The sequence below is a fragment of the Hippopotamus amphibius genome, chromosome 13, assembly GCF_030028045.1.
Source record: "Hippopotamus amphibius kiboko isolate mHipAmp2 chromosome 13, mHipAmp2.hap2, whole genome shotgun sequence".
Lineage (NCBI taxonomy): Eukaryota > Metazoa > Chordata > Mammalia > Artiodactyla > Hippopotamidae > Hippopotamus > Hippopotamus amphibius.
This window is the reverse complement of record NC_080198.1, coordinates 31139037-31151138: the sequence shown is the minus strand read 5'-3', so window position 1 is coordinate 31151138 and position 12102 is coordinate 31139037. Positions and strand designations below refer to the sequence as shown.

Genomic DNA, 12102 nt, shown 5'->3' with positions numbered 1-12102 from the left:
AACAGATGAAGGGACATACCATGTTCCTGGATTGGAAGAATCAATTTTGTGAAAATGACTATATTACCAAAGCAATTTACAGATTCAATGCAATCCCAATCAAATTACCAATGGCATTTTTCACAGAACCAGAACAAGAAATTTTATGATTTGTATGGAAACGCAAAAGACCCCGAATAGCCAAAGCAATCTTGAGAAGGAAAGACGGAGTTGATGGAATCAGGCTTCCTGACTTCAGGCTATACTACAAGGCCACAGTGATCAAGACAGTATGGTACTGGCACAAAAACAGAAATACAGATCAGTAGAACAGGATAGAAAGCCCAGAGATAAACTACGGTCAACTAATCTATGACAAAGCAGCCAAGGATATACAATGGAGAAAAGGCAGCCTCTTCAATAAGTGGTGCTGGGAAAACTGGACAGCTACATGTAAAAGAATGAAATTAGAACACTTCCTAACACCATACACAAAAATAAACTCCAAATGGATTAAAGACCTACATGTAAGGCCAGACACTATAAAACTCCTAGAGGAAAACATAGGAAGAACACTCTTCGACATAAATAACAGCAAGATCTTTTCTGATCCACCCCCTAGAATAACGGAAATAAAAACAAAAATAAATAAGTGGGACCTAATGAAACTTCAAAGCTTCTGCACAGCAAAGGAAACTATAAGCAAGACAAAAAGACAACCCTCAGAATGGCAGAAAATATTTGCAAACGAATCAGCAGACAAAGGATTCATCTCCAAAATATATAAACAGTTTATCCAGCTCAATATCAAAAAAACAAACAACCCAATCAAAAAATGGGCAGAAGACCTAAATAGGCATTTCTCCAAAGAAGACATACGGATAGCCAAGAGGCACATGAAAAGCTGCTCAACATCATTAATTCTTAGAGAAATGCAAATCAAAACTACAATGAGGTATCACCTCACACCGGTTAGAATGGGCATCATCAGAAAATCGACAAACAGTAAATGCTGGAGAGGGTGTGGAGAAAAGGGAACGCTCTTGCACTGCTGGTGGGAATGTAAATTGATACAGCCATTATGGAGAACAGTATGGAGGTTCCTTGCAAAACTAAAAATAGAGTTACCATATGACCCAGCAATCCCACTCCTGGGCATATACCCAGAGAACACCATCATTCAAAAAGACACATGCACCCCAATGTTCATTGCAGCACTATTTACAATAGCCAGGACATGGAAGCAACCTAAATGTCCATCAACAGGTGAATGGATAAAGAAGATGTGGCACATATATACAATGGAATATTACTCAGCTGTATAAAGCAATCAAACTGGGACATTTTTAGAGATATGGATGGACCTAGAGACTGTCATACAGAGTGAAGTGAGTCAGAAAGAGAAAAACAAATATCGTATATTAACACATACATGTGGACTATAGAAAAATGGTACAAATCAACCGGTTTGCCAGGCAGAAATAGAGACACAGATGTAGAGAACAAACATATGGACACCAAGTGGGGAAAGCGGGGAGGGTTGAGGGGGGAATGAATTGGGAGATTGGGATACCAAATTGTACACTCTAAATATATGCAGTTTATTGTAAACAATAAACAATAAAAAATTAAATAAATAAATAAATAAATAAAGGAGGAGAACACAACTCCCTCATTGTTAAGTGTAAATGTATATAGTGACTTCCTTCCAAAGAGGGCAGTATGGAAAGGCAGAGAAAAAGTGTGGAGAGACATAAATACTACTTTAACCTGGTGATCAAGCTCAACGTCAATAGTGATGTCATGTTCATAATATGCACCCTTGATATGATATAATGAAAATGGCACTTTACGTTTGTGATTCTCCTCCTAAAAACCGACTACCCCATTCTAATGATGAGAAAAATAGCCGACAAATTCCAACTTCTCAAAACTGTCAAGATCATCAAAAACAAGGAAAATCTAAGAAACCCTCAGAGTCAAGGGAAGCCTAAGTAGATGTGACAACTAGATACAATGTAGCATCTCAGATGAGTTCCTGAGATAGAGAAAGGGCTTTCAGTAAACACTAAGGAAGTCTGAATAAACTATGAACTTTAGTTAATAATATAACAATATTGGTTTATTAATTGTAACAAATGTACCATATTAACATATAAGATGTTAATAATGAGAAAATTGAGTGTGTGAGGGTGTTTGTGTAACATGGGAACTCTCTGTACTATCTACTAGGTTTTTCTGTAAATCTAAAACTATTTTTTAAAGTCCATTGATTATTTACATAAGTTAATTGTATTTCTGTATTCAAGTAACTAAGATGAAAAATTTAAGGTATAATTTCATATAACATTAAAAGATACCAAGTACTTGAAAATATAACTACAAAAGATGTACACGACCTCTACAGAGAAAATTATAAAACATTAAGAGATGTTAAAGAAGAGGTAAATGAATAAAAGATATATCATGAACTAGAAGACTCCACAGTGTATGTACCCATCCTCTCCCTCGATTTAATGCATTTCTAATCAAAATTCCAACAGATTTTTGCAGAATGTGAAAAACTGATTCTAAAATTTATATTGGAAAGACGCTATTTCTCTAAATTTATTATCAATTTTATGCAATCTCAATGAAAATCCCAAAACATTATTTTATGGGGTGTAATAATCTAATTCTAAAATTTATACGAAAATACTAACAGCCAAGAATAAGCAAGAAACTTGATGAAGAATAGAGTGGGAGGACATGCTCTACCAGGTATCAAAACTTATTATTGCTAATACAATTAAGCTGTTGATTAAGTCAGTGTAGTATTGATACAAGGATTACAAAAGGCCAATAAAACAATAGAATGTCTTAAAACAGATCTGCACATGTATGGACGCTTGATATATAATTGAGATGGCACTGCAGAGCCGTGGGGAAAGTAAAGTCTCTTCAGTGAACACATGATTGATTATACATATGAAACACGAATTAAATAGGACCTCACATCATTCACAAAAATAAAACTCAGGAAGACTGAAAATCTAAACCTTAGGGGCAAAACTAAACAGCTTCTAGAAAAGGATACAAGAAAAAATCTTGATGACCCTGGGTAGGAAAGGATTTGTTAAACAAGACACAGAAAGCACTAGCTTTAAAAAAAAATTGCTCCATTGGACTGCCTTAAAATTATGAACTTCCATTCATCAAAACACCATTAAAAACTAAAACAAATTACAGAGTGAAGGAAAAGATATTTATCAATAATATATTCGAAACTACTACACTGAACTACATAGTTTAAAAGGTGAAGATGGTAAATTTTATGTTATGTATATTTTATCACAATTTTTTAAAAAACTACTATAAATCAATAAGAAAAGGACACACAACCCAAAAGAAAAATGGGTAAAAGCATGTACTGGAGTGAAATACTACACAGCCATAAAAAAGAATGGAATTTTGCCATTTGCAACAACATGGATGGACTTGGAGGATATTATGCTAAGTGAAATAAGCCAGACAGAGAGAGAAAAATACTGAATATATTGAATACTGAAAAATGCATATTTAGATATTGCTTATATGTAGAATCTAAAAAATACAACAAATTAGTGAATATAACAAAAAAAGAAACAGACTCACAGAAATAGAGAACAAACTAGTGGTTATCTGTGGGGAGAGGGAAGCGGGGAGAGGCAGTATAGGGGTATAGCATTAAGAAATACAAACTATTATGCATAAAATAAGCCACAAGGATATATTGTACAACACAGGGGATACAGCCAGTATTTTATAACTATAAATGGAACAAAACCTTTAAAAATTGTGCATCACAAAATTGTACATCACTATATTGTACACCTTTAACATATAATATTATACATCAACAATACTTCAATTTCAAAAATAAACAAAAATTTTAAAATAAAATATTTTTTTTAATTTTTAAAAAGACAAGTACTAATATTTCACAAAAGAGGAACTCCAAATGGTCAATAAGCATATGAAAAGTGTTCAGTTTATTTGTTTTCAGGAAAATGCAAAGTAAAAATACAATGACCGCCACCCAACAGACTGGCAAAATTTAAAATATCTCACAATAGCAGGTATGGATAAGGATGTAAAACAACAAGACTCTTAAACAGTGCTGTTAGGAGTATAAAATTGGAACTACTTTAGAAAAGATTTTTGCCTTAGCTAGTAAAGGTGAAAATAAGTATGTCTTATAACACCTGGAAGAAATGCATGAATATACACGCCAGCATACACATACAGAAATGTTTCCAGAAGCATTGCTTTTAATAGCAAAAGTAGAAACAACCCAACTATCCAGAACAGTAAAATTAAAACAATAAATTATTCTATAGTTATATAATAGGAATACCAGAGAGCAGTGAAAATAAATGAAAGTTAAGGAACAATGACATTACTAACATAATGCTGACAAGATGCAAAAGAATAGAAACAGTGTGATTCTATTTATATAAAGATCAAAATGAAACAAAAATTAGCTATATTGATTAGGAATGCATATTTAGATGGTAAAACTACAAAGAAGAGCAAGGAAATGACTATGCTAAAAGTCAGGATAGTATTCTCATCCAGGAAAAGATAAGCGATTGTGATGGGCTTCTAGGGTGTTGGCAAGGTTCTGTTTCTATTCCTGGATGATAATTAGTGGGTGTTCACTTTATAATTTTTTAAATTGTACAATTTATGTTTTATGCAATTTTTGGTGTATGTTGTATTTCACTTTTTTTGTTTTTTGGGCCACCCCATGCAGCATACGGGATCTTAGTACCCTGACCAGAGATCAAACCCATGCTTCCTGCAGTGGAAGCGCAGAGCCTTAACCACTGGATCACCAGGGAAGTCCCTTTATTTCACATTTTTAAATAAAAATTAGAGTACAGCATAGGTGAATAGGCATACAACCTTGTGTTGGGGAAGACATATGCATACATACTACTAAATGTAGAAGCTATGAAAGAAAATATTTTTTTAAACCTTTGTTAAGGATGCACACATGGTGGAACTAAAGAAAAAACATGGTTACTATAGGAACCAAGTCGACACCTCTAGGAGGTAGAGGAAGGGAAATAATTATGGTCAGAAAGTCATATGCAAAGCTGGGGTGCTGGCAATATGCTATTTCTTGACCTGGGTGGTGGCAACATAGGTGTTCACTTTATAACTTTGTTTAGCTACATGTTTTATACACTTTCATGTTTATCATATTTCACAATGAAAAAACACTTTAAAATATGTAAACTTAAAAATTCTTACCTTGATCCGTGAAACCAGCTCATGAATTCCTACAGTTCGGGCTTTTTCTATGTAAGATATGAGCTCCATCATCTCTTCTGTTGTCTCAGGGATTTTTAATGCATGCTCCTTAATTGCTTCAAATTCACTGCAAATACTGACAGAATATCCTGCTTTATTAGAGTAGTTAATGCTGTATCACACTCAGTAAATGTTGTGATTACTATAAAATGTTGTGATTACTATAAAATATTGTGATCATTAAAAATTGGTTAGTTCACTAAGATATTTTAAAATATTTAAGCATAACTTATCTGACATAACTCAGGATAGATCATACATCTATAAAATCTATAAAATTAAGGCAACATTTTCAGTGTGACATAGTGCATGCTTTGGATCAAGCAGCCCTACATCTAAATCCTGCCTCAGCTGCTACTAGCTTTGAGAACTTATGTAAATCTTGAAGGTTTAGTTTCCATATTTGTAAAATGAAGTTACTAACACTCATCTTGCAGGACTGTTGTAATATAATAATGAGTAATTAATGTAAAAGAGCCTATCACATAGTACACTCTCAATTACTGGTAACTATAATTGTTAGTATAACCATCAGCTTAATTATTATTATTATTATTAGTGCCCCTTGTGAAATATGGCAAGTAAAAAGATCAAACCTCTGTATACATTTAAAAACTCTACGATTCTTTCAGAATATCTATGTAGGTAAGTATGAACCTAGATACTTTATAGCCATTATTCAACTAAAGGTATATTTCATAGAATTCTTTTCCTTGTGCTTTGCAATATCAGCATTATCATGCCATTACTAGAAATATCAGAAAAACCCCTTGAAAAAACAAAGTACAAAAGAAGTAAGCGATTTTAAAAATAAATTTTAGTTCATGCAGGTATTTCATTTACATTATGTGAGTAACTTTACTTATTTATTCACTTAATAAGTAATTGAGTACCTACAACGTGCTAAGCAAAGTTCTAACCATTGGAGATATAAGAGAATAGATCAAGTTCCTCCTTGATTGATACAAGTCCCATACTGTCATAAAGCTTACATTCAAGTTGGTGAGAGAGACTAAAGCACATAAATATATAACACAAGGTAGTAAAAAGTGCTACAAAGGAAAAAAAAAGCAAAATAAAGGGATAAAGAATGAAGGAGTATAGAGAAGGGGACAGTATTTCATATAAAGTGGCCAAGAAAGATCTCTCTAGAGAGGTGATATTCAAGATGAGAGAAGGAAAAAACGAATCATTCAAATATCAGGAAAAAAGCTTCCAAGGAAGTAAAAATAGCAAGGATAAAAGCCTGAGGTAGTAATAAGCTCGGCATAGTTTAGGAATGGCAAGCAGAGCAGTGTGAAGACAAAGGAGAGGACATAACAAGAAACTGTAGAGATAAGCAGGAATCAGATAATGTAGGGCTTGACAGTTAATTTTTGATTATCATTTTAGGAGGCCGCATTAACACTGATAACGCAGAAAAGATAGCTCATCCTACTGTGGGTGCTTTCTTCTTACTAGAGCAGAATCTGAGTCCCTTGGGGAGCGACATTACAGCAGAAAAAAAAGAGGTGGGAGTTCCCTGGCGGTCCAGTGGTTAGGACTCCGCGCTTCCACTGCAGGGGACATGGGTTCTATCCCTGGTCAAGGAAATAAGATTCCGCATGCCACGTGGCGTGGCCAAAAACAAAGACAAAAACAGTAAAGAAAAGGAGGCAAACAAGATTATTGGCAACAAGATGGCCCAAGCAGATACTAAACCAAACTGTGAAGTAAGAAAACTGCTCTTTAGTAATTATTAATTTATTTAATAAACTGGGCTTAACATAGTGGTACACATTTCCTCCTTTTGATGTTATCTGTCTCAAGTATAGAACTTAAATGGGGAAGAATCAAAGAATGAATGAGGCAGAGGAAAATGGACAATTTTTCAGCTGCTCTTATGTCATGGGTGTATAATAAGATAGTTATTTTGTTGAAAGTAATAGAATTTTTCAGAAAAGTGACAGATATTACAAAAATAAATACCAAGAAAGTCATAAAAAACATAAAAAATTTTAAATTAACTATGGTATTGTCATTGCTCTTACTCAATGGGATTGCTAGAAATGAAGAGTCTAATACTTTACCTTCTTCAACATCTTTTTGTCGTATAGTTTTGTACAAAGTATGGTTGACCAATACTTAACTTTTCTGACAGTCATATATTTTTTATTCATTTAAAAATATTTATTGATGTGATAGCTCCCTTTATTGGGTGCCTATTCTATGCCAAGCATGGTGCCAGATATGTTACAAATGTTATTTGTGATCCTAACATTAGTCTTGCAAGAAAGGTATTATTTTTCAGAGTTGGCACCGCAGGAAGTTGAGGCTCAGGGAAATTAACTTGCCTAGAGTCACTAGTTCATGGCAGAGCCAGGATTCAAATCCAGGTCTCTCTGATTCCAACGCACATAATTTTCTTACATTGCTTCTGGGAAAATAAACATAATAGCTAACATTTTTTGAGTACCATGTTCTAGGCACTGTGCTAGGTGCTTTATATAAATATTAGTTTTAATCCTTATAGAAGTTGCAAACTAAGAGCCCTCTGGAGCCAAACAGGTAACAAATAAGTTAAATTAGTTGGAGGATCAGTTGTTTGAGCACTGGATGAACAAACCAGAGGCCATTCTTCCTGTGAAAGGGAAAGTTGCTTCTCAACTCCATTTACCACTATAGGCCTAATGTGGCATGGTCTTCCCACTTTTTCAAGAAAAGTAAGAGATCTAGAAAGAGAGCGAGAGCGTGTGTGTGCATGAAAACTCCTAATTTTGAAATTTTGAGAGCAAATTCAAAGTTTGTTGAATAAATAAAAGACAGCATGAGACAAATAAAACACATTTGCATGACATTAAGCTAGTAGGCCAGTAGTTCATGAATCCAATCAATAGCCATCCTGCAAACTAGGTATTACTATCTCTATTTTACAGATGTAAAAAAATAAACTAGGTAACACACAAGTAAATATTGTGGTTAGGAATGACCTCAGATCTTCCCAATAGCACTGAAAGTCTATGATCTTTTCATTACCATGCAACCTGTATCCAAAAGCTGGTTTATGTCAATTTCTTTTTTTAAAAACACATGAAAAGATGCTCAACATCACTAATCATCAGAGAAATGCAAGTCAAAGCCACAATGAGGTATCACCTCACACCAGTCAGAATGGCCATCATCAAAAAATCTAGAAACAACAAATGTTGGAGAGGGTGCGGGGAAAAGGGAACTCTCCTGCTCTGTTGGTGGGAATGTCAGTTGGTACAGCCACTATGGAAAACAGTTTGGAGGTTCCTTAAAAAACTACAAATAGAACTACCATATGATTCAGTAATCCCACTACTGGGCATATACCCAGAGAAAAACATAATCCAAAAAGAAACAGGTACCGTAATGTTTATTGCAGCACTATTTACAATAGCCAGGACATGGAAGCAACCTAAATGCCCATCAACAAATGAATGGATAAAGAAGATGTGGCATATATATACAATGGAATATTACTCAGCTATAAAAAGGAAGGAAATGGAGCTATATGTAATGAGGTGGATAGACCTAGAGTCTGTCATACAGAGTGAAGTAAGCCAGAAAGAGAAAAACAAATATTGTATGCTAACTCATATATGCGGAATAAAAAAAAAAAAGAAAGAAAGCAAAATGGTACTGATGAACCCAGTGACAAGACAAGAATAAGGATGCAGATGCAGAGAATGGACTGGAGGACACGAGGCTGGGGGGGGCGGGGGGCAAAGGGGAAGCTGGGACGAAGTGAGAGAGTAGCATAGACATATACATACTACCAACTGTAAAATAGATAGCCAGTGGGAAGTTGCTGTATAACAAAGGAAGATCAACTTGATGATGGGTGATGCCTTAGAGGGCCGGGACGGGGAGGGTGGGGGAGAGTCATGGGAGGGAGGGAATATGGGGATATGTGTATAAATACAGCTGATTGACTTTGGTGTACCTCAAAAACTGGTACAAGAGTGTAAAGCAATTATATTCCAATAAAGAGCTTAAAAAAAATCCTGTGTTGCCTCAAAACTAGTCTAAAACAGAATCAAACTAAAAGAAACCAAATCAGGACTTCCTAGGTGGTGCAGTGGTTAAGAATCTGCCTGCCAATGAAGGGGACACCAGTATGATCCCTGCTCCAGGAAGACCCCACCTGCCTCACAGCAACTATGCCCGTGCACCACAACTATTGAGCCCGTGTGCCGCAACTACTGAAGCCCACGTGCCTAGAGCCATGCTCCACAACAAGAGAAGCCACCGCAACGAGATGCCTGCACACCACAATGAAGAGCAGCCCCTGCTCGCTGCAGCTAGAGAAAGCCCATGTGCAGCAATCAAGACCCAACACAGCCAATCAAGTAATCAATCAATCATTTTAAAAATAAATGCATAAATAAAACTAAAAGAAACCAAACCAATAGGGCTATAAAGAAACCCCCTTAGGAGGCAGCTATGGAGAAAATCTTGTAAGTACTTATATTTTAATCTTTTATTTTTAAACAAGAATTGTTATCAGCAAACTATTTCTTTTAGCCCTATAATTCTGAGTTTGGCAACTAATTCTACTTACCTTTCATTTTCTTTCCTATGTTTTGAAGCTATGTCATTTAGTAATATGTTTGCAAAGGCTTTTGCTTTGTTTGTGAGGCCTGTCTTCAAATCTTCACAATCCAAACGCACCATAGGGAAATGAGCCCACTGAGGCAAAAGCATTATTTCTGATGCAAGACTGAAAAATTTTCCTATAAACTTAAAAAAAGATTTAAACAAAAATGCTTAGAATTTTCAAATTCATCTGTGATTTTATAGTATGGCATTATGGTGAAATTCTTAATTATATGATACAAATGTAAGTTCATTTCTTTTTGCTAACTGACTAAAATTTTTTCCATTTTTGCACGAATCTTTTTTAACCTGTCCTTTCATTAAGAAATTTACCAATCTACCAGTAAATATCCAATATGATGTCATTAATAGCATCAATATCTGGACATGTCACAAGGTGAAATTTCCCTCAGTAACTATTAAAAAAAAACTATCGTCAAAGCCAATTCATCTTATGATTTAAAAAACGAATCTGTATCATGTAACAATTTGTGTAGCTGACTAATATCAATACTTCCTTGTGCCATTACTGATGCCTCACTGAAAATTCTAATTCAATCTTCAGGAAAATAAATATAAGAAACTTTTTGGTTTTGATCAAAATAATCCAGTAGGAGAGAAATATTGTGCCCTGTCATTACCAAAGTTCCAAGATATTAGAATTTGTACAAATTCTTAATACCCAGACACTGGAATACTTTTTTAAAGTTAAGCAAAGTAGTATGGAAGAAAACCCGACAGGTTATATTGTGACAAGTGTTATGGAAAGTGAAACATATCTACCAACTTTGGGCAAATCTGACTTAATTTCACAATTCATCTTTTTTTTTTAATTCCTTTTTTTTTCTTTTTTAAATTTTTTGGCTGTGTCGCGCGGCATTTGGGATCTTAGTTCCCTGACCAGGGATCAAATCCACACACCCTGCATTGGAAGCGCGGAGTCTTAACCATTGAATCACCAGGGAAGTTCCTCACAATCCATCTTTAATGTTGCCTCTTTACCTTCCTCCTCACCTCATCTCCACCCTTCAGCAAAACGCCTCATATTCCTTTTACTCTTCCTTAAAGGAGACTTGTTTTCATTTTCCTCTTTCTCAAGGCTACTGTATTTTTCTAGTCTCCAGTACTTAGTGGATCGGGCTTAAAATTTTCAATGTTTAAGGGAACTGAGGATATTAATTAGTTAGTTCAAAGACTACACTGAGTAGTCTTGGTTCTTGGTTTAAAATATACCAAAATAGGGACTTCCCTGGTGGCACAATGGATAAGACTCCACACTCCCAATTCAGGAGGCCTGGGTTCGATCCCTGGTCGGGAACTAGATCCCACATACATGCCACAACTAAAAGTTCGCATGCCACAACTAAGGAGCCTGCCTACCGCAACTAAGACTCCATGCAACCAAATAAACAAATAATAAATAAATATTATATATATATATATATATATATATATATATACCAAATAGTCAATAGAGCCAATGGCACAAGAGAAGGGAGAACAGATGTTTTCTTATTCTCAAGGGCCATCGTCCAGTTTTTCTGGGATGTAATTAACAGATATGGAAAATAAAATAAACTGGATCAAAGAAAATACAGCACACTGGTAACAACACAAATGTCCATTTACAGTAGAATGGATGGCATATTCACATATTGCAGTGCTATGCTGTAATAAACTAGGACTATATGCAAAATATGGATGAATTTTACAATGATGAGTGAAAGAATAAAAACACAAAAAATACATATATGATATATTTCATATAAACTTACCATGGGCAAAACTGAACTATATTATTTAAGGATGCATACATAGGTGGTAACGATAAAGAAAAGCAAGAAATGTCAGGATAATAGTTCCCAATAAAGAAGGGAGAAGATTATGATTGGAAAGAGGCACATGGATGGCTTCTGGAATACTGCAAAATTCTAACTCTTAATCTAGGTAGTTATTAAGTTATAATTACCTATAAATTTGTACATACATGCTTTACATGCTTTTTGTATTATATTACACTTTTTAATGGAATATTTTAAACATACAAAAGTAGGCAAAGTTTACCCATTATCCAGCTTCAACAACTATGAACTCATGACCAATCTTGTTTTCTCTATACCCCTAACCACTCTCCTTCTGTTTTATTTTTACAAAAATCCCAAGCATCATATCGTTTCATCTACA

The 12102-nt window shown here is 34.8% G+C and overlaps 1 protein-coding gene across 1 annotated transcript in view; it reads right to left on the bottom strand.

Annotated features, from left to right (window-relative positions):
• The window catches only part of DNAH12 (dynein axonemal heavy chain 12), a 194244-nt gene that overhangs the window by 153581 nt on the left and 28561 nt on the right, over positions 1-12102 (bottom strand). The window contains exons 11-12 of the mRNA XM_057706474.1: positions 9884-10062; positions 5257-5392 (exon numbers count right to left, since the gene is read on the bottom strand). Of these exons, the coding sequence (XP_057562457.1) occupies positions 5257-5392; positions 9884-10062 (315 nt within the window). The remainder of the gene's footprint in view (positions 1-5256; positions 5393-9883; positions 10063-12102) is intronic.